This window comes from Grammomys surdaster, unplaced genomic scaffold, assembly GCF_004785775.1.
Source record: "Grammomys surdaster isolate TR1022 unplaced genomic scaffold, NIH_TR_1.0 125617, whole genome shotgun sequence".
NCBI classification, from domain to species: Eukaryota; Metazoa; Chordata; class Mammalia; order Rodentia; family Muridae; genus Grammomys; species Grammomys surdaster.
Genome location: NW_021620459.1, coordinates 753,800 through 772,408, shown reverse-complemented (window position 1 = coordinate 772,408; position 18,609 = coordinate 753,800). Strand labels below are relative to the sequence as shown.

The following is an 18,609-nucleotide window of genomic DNA, read 5'->3' as shown; positions in this document are numbered from 1 at the left end:
GGCTCACAACCATCTGTAATGGGATCTGATGCCCTCTTCTGTTGTGTCTAAAGACAACTACAGTATACTCATACACGTAAATTCTTTTAAAAAAATCAAGTGGAAAAATTCCAGGATAATTCTAAGTGCTTGTATTTTGTTGTTGTTGTTGTCCATAATGTAAAATAAATGATTTTCAGAGTAAAACTCTAGCCCACCTTTCATGTTGCCAACTATGAAATTTCTTTCAGCCCTTCCTTCTTACATGGCATTTGTAGTCAAAAGTCCACGTAACTGAATGATTCTGCTGTTGTAGATTGTAGCTGGGGAGATGGCTCAGGTTAAAAGCACTTGCTCTTGCTGAGAACCCAGTTTTGATTCCAGGTACCACGTGGTAGTTTGCAACTATCCATAGCTCCAGTTGCAAGGGATCTGATGCCCTCTTCTGACTTCCATGGGCACCAAGCACAGAGATGTGGTACACAATACTATATGCAGACAAAACACACATAAAAATATAGTGGGTAAATCTAATAAAAAGTTTTAGGGACCCAGGGAAGAGAATGTTTTAGGAAATGTTGAGAAAAAGGCTAGTATACACAAGGGGGAAGTGTTTCAGGCACAGTACCATTTCTTTCATGGCTGCTGAGAATTCAGAGACTTAGTTTTACTGTTAGATTTGCCAAAGGTGATGTTAATTTTAGACTTGAGGTTTGGGATGGACTGAAGGACAGAGGGAAGTAGAGGGCAGCTTTAGGCAGCCCTTTTGGGTTTTACTGAAGGGAAATGGATGGGGTGGTTGCTTGAGGCAAAGTCATCGGTGGACTTGGGCTTCAGCTCTGCTTGTTTTGACTTTGGCCCTTCAGGTTGTACAAAATTTGTTTCCCTGGCCTTCACCCTCAGCAGCACTATTCTAGTTTGTCACTTAGAATGATGATGCTTCTAGTTCACTATGGTCTTTCCAGGGAATTTTCCCACTGGTCTTATTGAGATCCATCTTTACTGAGGCCTAGGTGACTGCTCTCCTGCAGTGTGGTTTGTCCATGACAGTCTTCAGCATCCTGCCTTGGAACTTAACACACCGGCTGCTCTGCCTATTTTTTTCCTGCCTGCTCTTGCTTCATTCTCTCCCATCTTCAAGCAACTTACACCTGACATTGTTTGCACCTCTACACTTAAAAACTTACAACCCAGTTCTAGGCTCAACCAAGCAGCATTGCAGCCTCTAAGCATGCCAGTCAGTGCCAGCGCCTCTGGGAACCAGGGAGGAGAGTTTTCTTTTCTGAACATGCAGGGTACACCTGGGACACACCAAGACTGAGGTGAAACATCCACTGTGAGCTGGTCTCAGGAGAGCCGTGTCCTGCACTTTCCATAAAGTGATCATAAACCCTCATGCTTTAAGCTAGTTGTAGTTTTATTGTTACTGCAAACAAAACATCGAAAAGTATTAGAGGATGGATGGTTCAGGTCCCAGTACAGCTCTTGGGTGTTGTATTGTCTGTCATACCAAGTAGAACTTACCCTGTGTATCCAAGTTTAAATTCATGTTCATCTCCCAAGTGAGTTAGTTACCTGCTAGTAAGAGCAGTGAGCCTTTCTGTGGCCTCTGCCCTGGTCTCATGTTTACTGACCTAGTGATAGTGAGTTACTGAGATTTAACTGTTATGTGTGCTTCTAAATGCTGTGTTTATTAGCATATGCAGTTCTTACATTTGAGGTTAACTGGCACTTCATCTGAGGAAATTGAGCGTTAATGTTTTTTTTTCCCTTGTGTCCTATACTGTTTTGCAAAGCCCTGATGGTCTCTAAAATCTGGACGTCCTTTACTCAGTTCTCACCGTTACGTAATCTGACATTTCTCCCTCCTTACCATCAATCAGATCTTGCCAAAAGTTCATAGAGTTGGTGAGAAGCTGGAGTGTAGCTCAGTGGTAGTGCTTGCCTAATATGCAGGCCCTACATTTGATTAAAACCGCAGAAGTTGTTGGCATGGTGCTCCCTCTTGTGTCGAGTCCTTTATCTGGAGTAGCAATCTCACATTTTGGAGACAGACAAGCTCATACCATCTCCAGACTGTACCGTGTAGTTTCAGCAATTATCTTTTTCATGAAACTTGTCATAAGCATCTGCACATTCTTTTCATCCTTCCTGTAAGATATTTTTTAGAGGCTCTGATCTTTAAGTCCTTGGCACTTATCAGTGGTGAAAAGCTTGAGTGAAGTGAATCAGGAACACTGCAAGTTTCTCAAACTGAAAATTTTCCTTGCCAGGCAGTGGCGGTGCACACCTTCAATCCCAGCACTTGGGAGGCAGAGGCAGGTGGATTTCTGAGTTCGAGGCCAGCCTGGTCTACAAGGTGAGTTCCAGTCTCAAAAAAAAAAAAAAAAAAAAAAATCCTCAAAGTTCACATTTAAATTGTTTTAGTTGGGTACAACCAGACCTACAAGCCCAACAACAGGATGGTCAGGAATTCCAGGAGTATAGAAAAACTCTTTAAGTCACTGCACATAAAGTTTCCTTGGAAAGCAGCTGAATAGGGCTAGGACATGTGTACATATGGTACAGAGTAAAGGGACAGGCTTGTGTGTCCCACTTTGGAAACAACTAATGCTCACTGAAAACTCCCTGTGCACAAAGTTCTCCATTCCACTGACTCCCACACTTCGAAGAAGGCTATGCCACTGGGCAGGGTGGCACATGCCTTTAATTCCAGCACTGGGGAGGCAAGAGGCAGGTGATCTCTGAATTTAAGGCCTGCCTGGTCTACAGAGTTTCAGTTCTAGTACAGCCAGGGCTACAAAGAGAAATCTTGTCTTGAAAAAAATAAAAGGCCCTGCATATCACCATAGCACCTTTTTGGGTAATGGTTATGTAACATTCCCAGGCCAAAGATTTTTCCTTATTAATGTGACTTTTTAAGTGTTTAATATTAAAACTTTTCTATGGCCTAGACAGGGTCCTATCTTACATATACCTTTAATTCCAGTATAGAAAGAAAAGGCAGGTCAGAAATCTGAATTCTAGGCCAGCATGGTCTATAAAGTGGGAGACTCACTCACAAACAAGAGCACTTGTTCCCAGAATCCACATGGAGACTTACAACCAGTTGTAGTGCCAGTTCTGGGGGTCTGACAACACCTTCTGACCTCTGAAAGGACCATGCAGACATGGTGCACATATACATACACAGGCAAACACTTATAAACTAACAAGAAAAACCCAAAATGCACTTTGGGCCATTGAGACGGCTGTGAAGGGGTCTACTCTATCAAGCATGACAACCTGAGTTTCACCTTTGCGATTCCTGACCTCCATACTCCCCTTCCCCCAAAATAAATAAACATAATTTTACTTTGGTTATTCTTGGGTTTTAGCTTACTGCCCCTAGGAATTTGGCAGAAGAAAAGAATCCATGATTTTGTCCTCAGAGATGGTTGCCTGGTCAAGATTAAGCCTAATAGAATGTTTTCAGAAGTTTACTTGTCAACCCTAAGAAATCACAGCCATTGGCACATGTTTAAGTCAACAGACCAGATAGGCAGTCAGAGCAGGGTCAGTTGTTCCTAAGGCCATCGAGAGCTTATCAGCAGCCACACCTGGTAGTCACAGGAATCAGCCACTGGTGACACTGGCTCGGCGGGCCCTGTGCCCTGTGATGCACTACTCTACAGTCTACTGCAAAGCTTCAGCTTTCACAGCACTCAACAGGCTGTACTGCCACGCTCAGCTCAAGGCACACCCACAACCTAGGTGTGGATATCTTTCCTCCCTTCACTATATGCACACCTGGTGCCCAGAGGCAGAGTCGGGGTCAGATGCCTTAGGACTGGAGCTACAAAGAGTTGTGAGCCATCTGTCATACATGCTGGGAACAGACCTGGGTCCTCTGTGAGAACAAGTGTTCTTAACTTCTGAGCCATCTCTCCAGCCCCTGCCACCTACTTTATCTTGGGTCACCTAAGTGAGTCAAACGTTTCCAACACAAGATGGATCCTTCAACTTGACTTACTCACACAGGCCTATAGGGTAATCCCACAAACATAGTCACCATTTTATACAACCCCAAGGCTTTCTTATTTTGCCTCTTTAGGGCTTAAAATGCCCTCTACTGCTTAATAAAAAACCCTACATTTTCAGGTGAGACTCATCCCTCCATTAACTTTTACACCTGGACTGATTGAACACATGTATTTCACAGTACAGCTTTATACAGAATGCTAAGAGCACTTTTCTTCATATTTTACAGAAGGGCTTAAAACATAGGGACTTTCTTTAATATACCAAAGTACATCCAACTCTAATTCCTAAATAAATGTGTTACAATTTGTTGAAAATTTAAAGGCTTAATGGCAAAGTCCAGGGGAAGAAAGGATTAAGTAAGTTTATTTTACAAACTGGCTGAAAAATAACTTCAAGAAAGTCAATAGAATTCAGTACGGTCTCATCCTCCCTGACGAAGGCGGTGCCCGATTTGGAGGCGTGATGGCTATGTCCAGATAATCCCCTATTTGGAACTTCTGTGACTGCAGGGTCATGGAGTCATCAGTGCCCTTCCTGCCAGACATGGTGCTGCCAATCTCCTTAACTCTGCAGGAAAGAAAGCCAACGGTTAATGTACTAGAACTGCATCAACAGAACAACAGTACAGACTACAGAGAACACGAGACAATTTCCACATGACAAATTTCCAGAATTTAAGCAGTATATTCAAGTTAAGCCAGATCTGAATATAACCCTATAGACACCACTACTGCCACTGAAGACAGACACTAAAGGCATTATCCCAAGCCAGGCATCATGATGACATATGCTTATAATTCCAACACTGCTGCATCTTATCAGAAAGAGAATGTGCGTGTGCGTGTGTGTGTGTGTGTGTGTGTGTGTGTGTGTGTGTGTGTGTGTGTCTTGCTGGGGGAGCAGGGCCTGACTTGCAAAATGCAGACATAAAAGGAATTAAAGTAATAAGTCACCTACCGATATCCAGGTCTTTTAAGATCCATAAACACAATTGCGAAATTGAAGTGCGTGCCCTTCTTTCTGGCTTCTGGGTAGACTTCCTTTACTAAACTAGTCAGTTCTTTCAAGGTTGCATCCATCCTGAGTTTTTTGAAGAGATAATTATGATTAATAAACAGTATAACAAGGACATTACACACAGCAAGCTGTGCATCCTTGAGTCGCTCGCTCATAGTCCAGTGCTTCACACTATCTGATTTGTGGCTGCCAAGATGACCTGGCAGGGAAGTCAGTTTGCTGGACGATCCTGTGTCAACCCAAGTAAGGGTCAAAAGGAGAGAACCAACTGCCACAGTTGTCTTCTGACCTCCTCAAGCATCTCATGGAATGTGCACAAATACACACATACACATCCCTAATAACAAAGAAAAAACTGCCTTGAATACTTCCTGTGCTGTCCTCCATGTGGAAAAACATCAATAAATTAAAGAATCCTGCTACAAGGGCTTAGTTCTAAGACTACATAACATCTGGCTCAGCGGATCTACTTATCTACAGTAACCAGTACAAATTATTCAACTACACAAAAATAACTATTTTCTAAAATACACAATCTCCTATACATTACAGCATCTAAAAGTGGAATGCATCCTAAAGCCAGTGTGCTAGGACAGCATCTTCATAAGGAGATGGAATAGAATTTCTTGTTCTCTCTCAGAATCTTAACAATAGAGGTAAGGCAAGATGGCTGCTGAGCGGGCAAACCTGCTTCCTGACAACCTTAGTCTGATCCCTGGAACACACTCAATGCAGAGAACTGTCCCAAACCTGCCCTCGACCTCACACATGTGCTACGGCACTCCCACAGGCCAACATAGACACACAAGATAAATTTGTCAGTGAGATGGCTCAGCAGGTAAAATCATTTACTGCATAAGCCAGCTGTCCTGAGTTCAATCCCCAGAACTCTCAAGTAAATGTGGAGAGAAATACCCCAAAAGATGTCCTCTGACCTAAGAGCCGTAGCACCTACACAATGCACACACAACACAATAACAAAAACATGTTTTGAAGATGATGGAATCCTAAAGCCAAGGACATGAAATTTTAAGACAAACTGAAAGCTCCTTTTATAACTTAAGCCATTAACTTAAAAATACTTATCTGAATTCAGAACTGAATATAGTCCCTTGTGCTAATACAGAACAATCTAGAGCAAAGTAACTGAAAATGTAAACATTGCAGCAACAATTAACCTAGTTCACTTATACTGGTTTTGCCAACAAGGAGGAGGTAAGTGAACTGCAAAGTCTAAACTTGAAATAGCATTCTGTGCAAAGTACTGGAAAAAATGGTAGAACCCTAGAAAAACACCTCAGAATGAGAGCACTAATGTAACGGTACCAAGGAGAGAACCAAAGAACCCACTCCATTTTTGCTGTGAATGTTATAAATCTCCACACCACTGTACTCAATACACAGAGTAAAAATACCCAGGAGAACTACGTTGTCCCCCATTTTCTATTTCAGGTATTTCTCAATATTCCTGTAATAGAACTCAGTCTTTCAGACTCAGGAGCACTGTTGTTCTTGCAGAAGAACTGAGTTCAACTCCAAGTGCCAACATAGCAGCTCACAACCATTTGTAACTCCAGTCCCAGAGATCTGATACCAACTTCTGACCTCAAAAGGCACCAGGCATTATGTGGTGCATACACATACATGAAGGTAAAACACCCACATACACAAAAAATAAATAAAAATTTGAAAGATATAATATTGAAACTGATACAAAAATATAATTCATGGTATGTATAGTTCAAGCAAACTCTTATTTTTTCAGAACTGTATGTAGTTCACTGTGTAATCAAATAAATTGTAAAACTTCAGATAAAAAGACAACTGTTACCTTCTTATGTAATTTTGCAGTTAAATTTTACTTTGCAAGAATTCATACTCTATTCTGCAATTAACTCTGAAATTTTACATTTTATCCCTAGTAAACGTCAATGCTTGCAATAAACTCTGAAGTGAAGTAACTCTGATTTTCTTTTGAGGCCATTTTTAAAAATTAAACAAGCTTTTACAGTCTGCATTGCCCTAGCAGAAGGAGGGCAAGCTTTTACAGTAAAAAACTTGATCTCAAGATTTTGGTATCCATGTGGTTCTGGAACAATCTCTACAGATAATCGAGAGATACCCCTCTCTGGAAAGAGGAGCTCACTGTACAGAAAAGCAGTACTTTATACCCTCCTCAGGATGTAAGGAAAGTACTGGCAAGCTGAAAAACTTCTTTGTTGGGAGACATGAAATTTTAGTATTTGGAACGTGGCTTACATTAAGCCGTTACTCAATAGTTCTCCCTTATAAATTCAATCACCATCTCGTGTTTTGGGTGGGCGGGGGTTGTTTGTTCTCCCGAGACAAGACCTCTTTGTGTAGTCCAGGCTAGCATCAAACTCGCTTGCAATAAGAAATCACTGTTTGCTTAAGAGGTGCAGAGTTCCTAGCTGTGAAGTGCGTGAAAAGGTTTTATAAGTAGATGCTGCATAACTTTCAAAAGTTTAAGTGGCAAATTTTATGTTATACCTTACCACCTCAACTAAAATATATTAAAGTTAGCCTTTGCTGCGTTTCCAAAGCTATTAGTGTCAATCTGACACAATCCGAAGGACAAGCCTGTAACGGTCCTAGCTGGGTGGGCAGCAAGGCCGATAAAACACTTGGACAGCCGTCCTCACTGAGCAAACACCAGACGCTTTTACATCAAGTACCGGAGCGGAAAGGGCTTGGGGTTGATGGCGCTCTTTAATATGTTTGTGCTACGAGACTTGAGGCTTCACACTGCCTACACTCTGAGAACATGGTACACTCTACCGCATCTTAAACTATCTACGGGTCATTTTGTACCAGGTTGCCAGACGGTGAGAGCAACGCTGGTCAGTTCACTCCAACCTAACGTTTCGTCCCTACTGGGAAAAGCCCGCCCTGTCTGTCCCCGAGGGCGCAGCCCGCAAGGCCCCGGCCCCGCGCAGCTCACCAGGTGTAGATCTGCAGCTCGCTCGAAGGCACGTTCCCCCGGGAGAACTCGTCCATTCGGTGGTGGCGGCCGTTATTGGTGGTGAAGACCCGCAGCAGGAGCGGGCAGGTCTGGGGAGAAGCGGGGAGTCAGCCTCGGACGCGCATTTGGCCTTCCCGCCCACCCGTCCGCAGGCCGCGCCCGAGCGCCCGAGCGCCCGCCCTCCGCCTCTGCCCCGCAGCCGCCCGCGACCCGCACCTTCTCGCGGTCGATCGGCTTCTCCGGCTCCTTCTTAATTTCCTCCTGTGTAACGCGCGATTCCACCGCCATCTTCCTCCTTCGGCCCGGGAGACGCTCGCCCTGACCTCCGACCCCTGCAGCGAGCATGAGCTAGTCGTCTCTCGCGAGGAAAGGCACGAGGTTTTATAGCGGACTAGTGACAGGGCGGAGCGTCGCTTGGCGCAGGCGCACTTCCACTATGTATGTACGCGCGGGCGCGTAGTACGTGTTGCCCTGGGGAGAGGGGCGGGGCACACGCATGCGCAGTGGTCTACGGGCGTCTCTAGAAAAGTTGATAGTTTTCTTACGTGTTCACTACCCAAGTAAGCTTAACGTGACATTTTCATGTGTACTGATGAAAATGTGTAGCGAACACGAAAAGCTTAAGAACATTCACATGACATGTAAAAATATGAACAAGATAGTCATAGTGATGATAAACCGATTGGATTGGTTTATATGGACCCCCAATGTAGACAGGTACTGCAAGGCCGACGAAACAAGAGGTTTTCTGTAGGTGATAGGGTGAAGCCGTCTGTTTTGGGACTGTGAATGAACTGGGCTCTGTTTGTTTGTTTGTTTGTTTGTTTGTTTGTTTGTTTGTTTTTTCGAGACAGGGTTTCTCTGTCCTGGAACTCACTCTGTAGACCAGGCTGGCCTCGAACTCTCGAACTCAGAAATCCACCTGCCTCTGCCTCCCAAGTGCTGGGACTAAAGGCGTGCGCCACCACCGCCCGGCCGAACTGGGCTCTTCTTTTTTTTTTTTTTTTTTTAGGTTTTTCAAGACAGGGTTTCTCTGTGTAGCCCTGGCTATCCTGGAACTTAATCTCTAGACCAGGCCGGCCTCGAACTCAGAAATCCGCCTGCCTCTGCCTCCCAAGTGCTGGGATTAAAGGCGTGCGCCACCACTGCCCGGCGAACTGGGCTCTTCTTATGTCACGCAGAATTCAAGAGAAGCAGACCCAGCGGCATGGTGGTGCATGCCTTTAACCCCAGCAATTCTGGAGGCAGAGACAGGTGGATCTCTGTAAGTTCAAGGCCAAACTGGTCTACAGATTGTCAGGACAGTCAGGACTATGTAGAGAGAGCCTGTTTCAAACCAAAAACTACAAAAGTACGAGTGGGGAAGACTGATTGAAAAAACATTCACAATATGCTATAGATAGTAAAACATAAACCCTATACCTCCATTTTATTTTTTTAAGATTTATTTATTTATTATATATGAATACACTGTATCTGTCTTTAGACATACCAGAAGAGGGCATCAGATCTCATTACAGATGGTTGTGAGCCACCATGTGGTTGCTGGGATTTGAACTCAGGACCTCTGGAAGTGCAGTCAGTGCTCTTAACCACTGAGCCATCTCTCCAGCCCCCCTATACCTCCATTTTAAAGCAGTTGCTTTAAAAAATGAAATCTAAGATAACAATAAGCATATAAGGTTCAAAATCTCACTACTAATCCAGAGGGCTTGCTAAAGATCTGGTGACTGCTTTTTGAAGCTTGCTTTAAAAACAAATCGGATGTAGTATATCTGCAAAAATTAGAAACTGACATAGCAGCTGTTGATCTTGGCACTTCTGTACTCTGGTGAGAAGGCAAACTGGCACACACATTTTGGACTCCCTCCAGTCCTTACAATCCCCTTCTTGCTGTTTAGACTCTGGAAGAAATCTTTGCTAGGAGTATATCCATAGACATTATAAGAACGATCTTTACTTGCTGTTCTTACAGAGGACCAGGTTACAATTCACAACACCCGTAACTCCAGTTCCAGAGGATCTGATGCCCTCTTCTGGCTTCCTTGGGCACTACATGCATGTGGTGCATAGTCAAAACAGCCATATACACAACATAAAAATAAACAGATTTAAAACGATGTAGAATGCTCTTAACTTCAGACAGAGGCTGCTCCTGTAGAGAGGGCCAGCCAGGCCTTACATCCTCTATCTAGGGCCTCCTTCCCCAAACTGCTGTGCTCCTAGTGGTTAGCAGACCCAAGTCAGGGTGGGGCAACATGGATTAGCTTGCTAAATCTCTGCCTAAATTCCTATCTTGTATCTTTAATATCTGCTAAATTCAGAGGCCCTCCTCCTCTACTTCAACATCTTTAAGTTACTTTCCTTTCTCCTGGGACTGCTGTTGGATCCCCATCATATTCCTATATCCTCTGCAGAGGAGTGGCCAGATTACATAAAATCCATCGCAGGACACCTCTCTGCCAAATCTGGAGCCAGGACTACACAGACCAGTATGGGGGGTGGGGGGCAGACAGAGAGACAAAGTGACAGAAGAATTAAAGAAATCAGAAAAGAAACCACCAACAAAATCCACACCTATGAATTGATAAAAAGAAAAGTCAAAAAACTAAAATGTCACTCAATTTGGAGAGTTCTTGCTTAGCATACTCAAGGTTTGTTCTCCAGCAATACAAAAAACTAGGCATAGTTGCATATATGCTTTTATTCCTTTATCTCAGCATTTCAGTGATGAAGGCAGGAAGATCAACAGTTCAAGTCGTCTTTGACTACAAAGTAAACTTGAGGCTAGCCTGGGATATATGAGACACTGCTTCAGAACACAAGAGGAAGGAAAGACTATACCAAGGGACAACATCTAAATGATTTTACTAAACACAAGTAACAGGCAACAGATACACAGCAGCATGAGCAGTCTCAGAAAGAGAGCTTTTGAGACAAAGTGTTGCCATGTACCATCGGGTGGCCTAGAGCTTTCAGTGACCATCCTGTCCTTTAAATGGGGCATAATGGGCCATCCTAGTAGAAATATGGAAGAGTTTGTTGCTGAGTCTGATTTGAACTGTGCAGATCTGACCCAAGAGGTTTCAGTGGAGAAGAATTTCATAATGTGGCCTAGAGACTGTTTTTGTGGTATTTTGGAGAAGAATGTGGTTGCTTTTTGCCGTTGTCTGAAGAGTCTACCTGAGTCTAAGGTAAAGAGATTTATATTCATTGCATTGACGAAGAAACTCTCAAAAAAGCCCAGCAGAGACTTTGTTCTCTGGTTAAGCTTCATGAAGAGTGTTTTGAACAAGCATAGTGTATTAGTCAGGGTTCTCTAGAGGCACAGAACTCATGAGCGGTCTCTATATGGTAAGGGAATTTGTTATGATGACTTACAGTCTGTAGTCCAACTCCCCAACAATGGTCAGCAGCAGCTGTGACTGGAAGTCCAAGAATCTAGCAGTTGCTCAGTCCCACAAGGCGAGCAGGTGAAGAAGAGAGAGAGGATCCTTCTTCTTCCAATGTTGTTATGTAGGTCTCCAGCAGAAGGTGTGGCCCAGATTAAAGATGTGTGCCACCATGCCTGAATCTGGGACTTGCTTTGTCCCAGATGACCTTGAACTCAGAGATCTCCTTGCCTTGGTCTCCTGCTGGGATTCATAGCCACTATGCCTCAAGATCTCCACACCAAGATCCAAGTCAGAAACTTATATCTCCCAGCCTCAAGATCAGGATCACAGGTGAGCCTTCCAATTCTGAATTATAATTCATTCCAGATATAGTCAAGTTGACAACCAGGAATAGCCACCACAATCCACCCCTTGTCAACCTGACACAAATAATATCTCATGTCCACATGAAACAATAACAAGGTCATGAATATGCCTAACACAATTCCTCATACAATCACAAACACATTTGTAAATTTACAATGGGGCAATGTCACTTGGGAACATTCTTTTAGTGTCTCAACTTAAATAACAATTGATGTTAAAGAAAATGGAAGAAAGGCAAATATATTCTTAGCAAAATAAAACAGAAGCATTCATATTACTTTATAATCCTCATTTCTGCAACTGGTTACATGGACTGAGCTGGCATTTATAACTACCTTCCTCTACCACCCATTCTGATTTCCTCCACCCTCGGCAAGCATCTCAGCAGGTCCAGGCTCTTTTCCTGGAGGAGTGACCCATGCCTTCATTCCTGATGGGTCTGCGTCCTTTGTCATCCTGCTTGGGTTAGGCTGTTGCAGTTTCCCATTGACTTTAATCACAGGACATGGTGGAACTAAGAGACGCCTTAACGGATCTCCTGCACTCCAGACATAATCCTGCTTACCTCCACTGTGGAGAGGCAATCCAATTTCCCCATGGTAATCTGGAGCTATCACCCCTCCTAACACTGTTATTCCTTTCTTACCCTGTTGGTTTAAGGGTATTAGAAGCCCAAAATGACCAGGGGGAAGTCTGAGCTTCCAGTTCAATGGAATGTTTGTTGTGGCTCTTGGTAGGAGCACTTCACCCTCTAGAGCCAAAACTTCTAGGCCAGCAGAACCTAGAGTTGTGGGGACAAGAAGCAAAAATTTTCCTAGAGGGTCACTAGGAATGATAGTGAGTGGAATTATTACCTATTCCACCCCTTGATTCCTGGACCCATGGATCCTGGATATGGGAGAAACTGTACCATATATCGGACACTGATTCAAAGCATATACTCCCTTCTGAAGAACTCTGCCCCAGCCCTCCATGCTGCTGCCACCTAATTGGCACTGTAACTGCATCTTCAAAAGGCCATTCCATCTTTCTGTCAGACCAGCTGCTTCAAGATGATGGGGAACATGGTAAGACCAGTGGATTCCATGATTGTGTGCCCACTGTCACACTTCTCTGGCTGTGAAATGAGTTCCTTGGTCAGAAGCAATACTGTGTGGAATACCATGATGGTGGATAAGGCATTCTGTAAGTCCACAGATGGTGGTTTTGGCAGAAGCATTATAGGCAGGAAAGAAAAATGCATAACCAGAATAAGTATCTACTCCAATAAGAATAAAACATTGTTCTTTCCAAGGAGGAAGTGGTCCAATGTAGTTAACCTGCCATCAGGTTGCTGGCTGGTCAACTTGAGAAATGATGCCATATCTGGGGCTCAGTGCTGGTCTCTGCTGTTGACAGACCTGGCATTCAGCAACAGCTGTAGCCAGGTCAGCCTTGGTGAGGGAAGAAATGTACAGTTAAGATGTACATTTTTTGTGTATCTACATAATCTCCATACAAACTAAACATTTAAGGTTTCCACCCTACTTCTGGTACCAACTTTTGTATTAGTCAGGGTTCTCTAGAGTCACAGAACTTATGACAACCAGGAATAGCCACCACACATGCAAGCTTAGAAAGAAAAATATAAAATATATGATTTGAGTATTAAAGGGGCACCAGGAAGTAAAATGAAAAATAGAAGGGACTACTGGGACAATGGCTGCTGGTTAGCTGGAACTAAGAAGTTAGCGGTGATTAAGAAGAGACCAGCATCACTGAGGTGAAGTCTTCTGGGAAGTGTTTTCCAAGAGCACAAAGAAGTTATTTTCCAGAGCTAGCCAAGGTTGCACTTCATGCTGCAGCTGTACTTGGTAATGTGTAAGAGTCACCCAAGGGTATTGGTTTTGAAGGCATGAAGGGGTCATGAAGAACAGCTGAGGCCTGGCTCATTGTAGCTGTCTTCAGACGAACCAGAAGAGGGCATCAGATCCCATTACAGATGGTTGTGAGACACCATGTGGTTGCTGAAAATTGAACTCAGAATCTCTGGAAGAGCAGTCTTAACCACTCTTGACCACTGAGCCATCTCTCCAGCCCCAACTTAAGCATTTTTAATGTGCTCATTTGGCCAACAGACACTTTCAGCTTTATCCCAGAACTTCTTGACATCACCTTAAATCTCTCTCAACTTCCCTGCAATTGGGCATAAGGAGAAATTCCAGCTCATTCCTCCTGCTTGGCCCAAGCTCTCCTGTCATAGAGAAATGCACAGGGAAGAACAGGGCAAGACCAGCCAGATTGTAGTTCCGATATCCATGATGGACCCTGGCCTCTGCTTACTAACTACTTCAGGTTAGATAATTGGCAATCTCTCCCTCTCTATCTTTCTCCTTCTCTCCCTCTCTCATTTCCTCCTTCCCTCTCTCTCTCTTTTTTTTTTTTTTTTTTTCTGGCTTTTTGAGACAGGGTTTCTCTGTGTTGCCCTAGCTGTCCTGGAACTCACTCTGCAGACCAGGCTGGCCTCAAACTTACATAGATCTGCTTGCCTTTGACTCCTGAGTGCTGGGGCTAAAGGTGTGTGCTACCACTGCCCGGCTAACTTTTTCTCTAATTTCCCCATATTTTGTCTTCCAACTTCAGGACAGCAACAAGTTGGCCTCTGAAGCCACATTTGGCTTCTGAACTTGTGTGAGAAGGATCTGTAACCGGAGATAATTGTATGCTGTTACTGTCAACATCTTTGGTGACAACTACATCTTTATTTTATCTAACTTCCCATTAAAACTGACTTTCTTTTTTGTGTAAATATCTTGATATCACTGGCAGTCCCAGTGACCTTACCACCCATAGAAATTCTAGGTATTGTCATATGACCTTGCAATTGTCGCCATCATTCCTGTAATACTATGGACAGCCATTGCTGCTGCAGACCTCTGAACATGTCAGATCTGCCATCAGAGCCTGATGCCAGCACATGTCACATAACCAGATGATCAAGTGTGTTTAAATTTTCCTTTTTTTTTTCTTTTTGTTTTGTTTTGTCTTGAGAAAGCCTAGGTAAGTATTGGAATATATACAACCCAGGCAGGTCTTGTGGCCATTCTCCTGTCTCAGCCACTTAAGTGTTGAGATTACAGGTATGTGCTATCATACCCAACTAAAAATATTCTCATAAATTATTATTAGTTTTCTGTTGTTGTTATTTAGTGTTGGGGTTGAACCTATGATTTCACATATCCCAGGTCAGTGGTGTACAGCTACTCCCAGCTTTGGGAGACACTGAGGAGAGTCCACAGGCTCTGCAGGTTGCTAACAGAGCTCATGGCTGGCTCAAAGGATTCAGAGTGGAACTCCATGGAGATTTCCTTAGGAATATGGGCACCCTGGAAAGCATGCCCAGGTCCTTACCAGTCAGACTTTGCAATTATTCTGAAGTTGAAGGAGCTGAGGAGAAGGGGCTGCAGAGAACAGTCTGATAGAAATCAACCCTTCCCGGAGGAGCCAGAGCATGAGAGGAGGCGTCTGGCCAAGTCGTCTTCTGTCACTTCCTCTGGCCTCTGCAAACTTCCCATCTGGGTCTGGTGATTTGCTAATATTTCATTGATACATTTTGTTCTGAAAAACAATCTTCACATTCCTCAGTTTTGAGATGAATCTCAGTGTTTTCAGTGGTATAACAACAAAAGTAGGTTTATTGCAAATGTATTGCACAGATTTCAGTAAGACTCAATCTTGGCCTGTTGTATAGAAAGTAACAGCAAACTTCTCTTGGTTTGGTGGCTGAAAAGTCAACTAGAAGCTGCTCCAAGCTCAAGATGTACAGTGTGTTTAATTTAAAGAAAGAAGAGGAGGGAGAAGAGGAGGGGAGAAGGGAGGGGAGGGGAGGGGAGGGGAAGGGAAAGGGAAAGGGGGGAGGAAGGGGGAAGGAAGGGGAGGGGGAGAGGAGGGAGGGGAGGAGGAGATAAAATCCTGATGCTCCTCATTCAGGGCTCTAGCTTTATATTAAAGGTGATTTCTTGATTTCTGGTTCCTATGTCCTGATTATGTTTTTTTTTTCCTTTTTTTCTTTATTAAAAAAAGTGCTAAAAATGCTTAATATTGTTAACTTGTTTCCCTCCCCCCCTTTTTTATTGAAAATACTTTTTTTCATACCAATATATTCAGATTCCAGTTTTTCCTCCCTTATCTCCTCCTAGATCCTCCCCACCTCCCCCACTCATCCAACTCCAAGCCTTCTTTCTCTCTCTAGAAAACAAGCAGGCAAAGAGGAGAGAGAGAGAGAGAGAGAGAGAGAGAGAGAGAGAAGAGAGGAAGGGGAACGACACATGCATGCCATAAAAGTACAAATCCAGTAGCTATAATATACAAAGGTAATATATATATATATATATATATATATATATATATATATATATATATATATGATACAAAATGCCCAAACAAAACAGCATGAGAGACAAAAGGGAAAAAAAATCTCAAAAAATACCATCGAGTCCGTTTTGTGTTGGACAAGTACTGGTAGACATGGGGCCTACCCCTAAGTGTAGTTTGTGACCCAGTGAGACTCCATTGGAAAGAACTGATTTTTTTCCTTTGTAAGTGGTTGTCAGGTGGCGATGGCTTCTTGGTTAGGGATGGAAGCCCTGTCCACTTCCCCTTCTTAGCACTGGGACCCCATCTGGCTTGAACCTGTGCAGACCCTGTGCATGCTTCCACAGTCTCTGAATTCATGTGTGCATCAGTTCTGTTGTGTCTGGAAGACACTGCTTCCTTAGAGTCATCCATCCCCTTTGACTCTTCATCTTTCTCTCTCCTCTTCTACAGAGTTTCCTGAGCCTTGAGGAGAAGCATTCAATGAAGGCATTCCTCCTAGGACCGAGTGTTCCAAAGTCTCTCACTCTCTGCATGGTGTCTGGCTGTGGGTCTCTGTATTTGTTCCCTTCTGCTGCAGCAGGAGACTTCTCCGATGATGGCCAAGCAAGACACTGATGTGTGAGCGCAGCAGAATGTTGTTAGGAGTCATTTTATGGCTATGTTCCTTGATCAGAACAATAGTTTTTAGATTTCCTCTAGCCCTGTAGTCTATCTAGTCTCAGATTCTTGGCCATGGGAGCAGTGTCAGGTACGGTTCCATCTCATGAAGTGGGACTTAAATCTAAGCAGACCGTGGTTGGCTACTCTTACAACGTTTGTAGTCACATTGCACTAGCATATCATGCAGGCAGGTCACTATTGTAGGCTGCAGACTCTGTTGATGGTTACCTTTCTCCTCTGGTAGTGTCCAGAGTACCTTCTAGAACAATGAACACTAGTCAGTAGGAATGAGGCTTCTCATTAGGCACCAGTTTGACTTCTCTTTGTTCAATGAGATATAAGATACGTAAGTGTCTCCGGAAATAGGGACTTACCCCCAAGATGTAGAGAGCAACCAATAGCCTTGGTAATTGTCTGTGATGTTTTAGGGTTTTCATGGGATCCCTTTGGTCAACAACCTAACAAGATGTAACCCATACGAAATACTGGAGGTTTTTACTTGGTGGTATAAGATGCGTAGCTGGGTATTATCTCCTCTATAATTTGGTGACTCCATTTAGATTCCTTTCATCCATGTATATATTAGAAAGTGTCTACAGTAGTAGGTTTCCATGTGGTTTTTCAAATAGCCTTTAGTGTTAGTTTTCCTTCCCCATATTTTTTCCCAAATATTCTATTTCTCCTTCCTTGGGAGATCATCTCTTCCCACTAGCTCCTTACTGTACTCCTAACCTCTGTGGTTATACAGGTTGTAGCCCGCCAACCAAAGACTTAAGTGCTAACATCCATATATAGGAACACATACCAGTCTTTGTGGCCTGGGTTATCTCAACCAGGATGGGGTTTTTTTGTTCTAGCTCCATCCATTTAGGATGCAAAATTTATGATTTTAATTTTTTAACAGCTGAATAGTATTTTATTGTATAAATGTACCACATATCCATTATCTGTTCATTAGTTGATGGGAATCTAAGTATTTTTCCAGCTTATGGCTATTCTGAATAGAGCAGCAATGAACATGGCTGAGCAAGTGACTCTATGATAGGGTGAAGAGGCATCCTTTGGATATATGCCCAACACTGATGTGACTGGATCTGTTTTGTTTTGTTTGTGTTTGTTTTTTTGTTTGTGTTTGTTTTTTGTTTTGTTTTCGAGACAGGGTTTCTCTGTGTAGCCCTGGCTGTCCTGGAACTCACTCTGTAGACCAGGCTGGCCACGAACTCTGAAATCCACCTGCCTCTGCCTCCCAAGTGTTGGGATCAAAGGCGTGCGCCACCACTGCCTGGTAGAGATTTTCTTTATATCCAAGTATGTGTTCAATTTTGGAGAAAGTTACGTGAGCTGCTGAGAAGAAAGTATGTTCCTTTGTGTTGGGGGTGAAATGTTATACAGGTATCTGCTAGATCCATTTGATTTATGATGTTATTTCACATCAGCATTTCTCTGTTCAGTTTTGCCTGGATGACCTATCTTTTGATAATAGTAGGGTGTTGAAGTCACACACTATCACTGTGTGAGGGTTGACAGGTGATTTTAGCTGTAATAGTGTTTCTTTCATGAATGTGGGTGCCTTGTGTTCATTCAATAAATGTTTAAAATTGAAATATCCTCTTGGTGGACTTTTTTTCTTTGACCATCACATTCCATTCCCTGTCTCCCATAGGCTTGTTCAAACACATGAGTCTATTAGGGACATACCTAGCCAAAGCATAATAAAAAAAAAAGTACATTTAGTTCAACTTCCAAAGTCCCCATAGTCTAAGGCAGTCTCAACAATGTTAAAAGTTCAATATTCAAAGTCTCTTCTGAGATTCATCCAATCACTTAACT

The 18,609-nt window shown here is 43.2% G+C and overlaps 1 protein-coding gene across 1 annotated transcript; it reads right to left on the bottom strand.

Moving 5' to 3' along the window:
- Window positions 1-4,155: 4,155 nt before the first annotated feature.
- Sap18 (Sin3A associated protein 18) lies at window positions 4,156-8,382 on the bottom strand. The gene is made up of 4 exons (XM_028787213.1): window positions 8,219-8,382; window positions 7,982-8,091; window positions 4,960-5,082; window positions 4,156-4,569 (listed from the first exon to the last, which is right to left on the bottom strand). The coding sequence occupies exons 1-4, from the start codon at window positions 8,345-8,347 to the stop codon at window positions 4,413-4,415; spliced, it is 519 nt and encodes a 172-aa protein (XP_028643046.1). The 5' UTR covers window positions 8,348-8,382; the 3' UTR covers window positions 4,156-4,412.
- Between the last annotated feature and the right edge of the window lie 10,227 nt (window positions 8,383-18,609).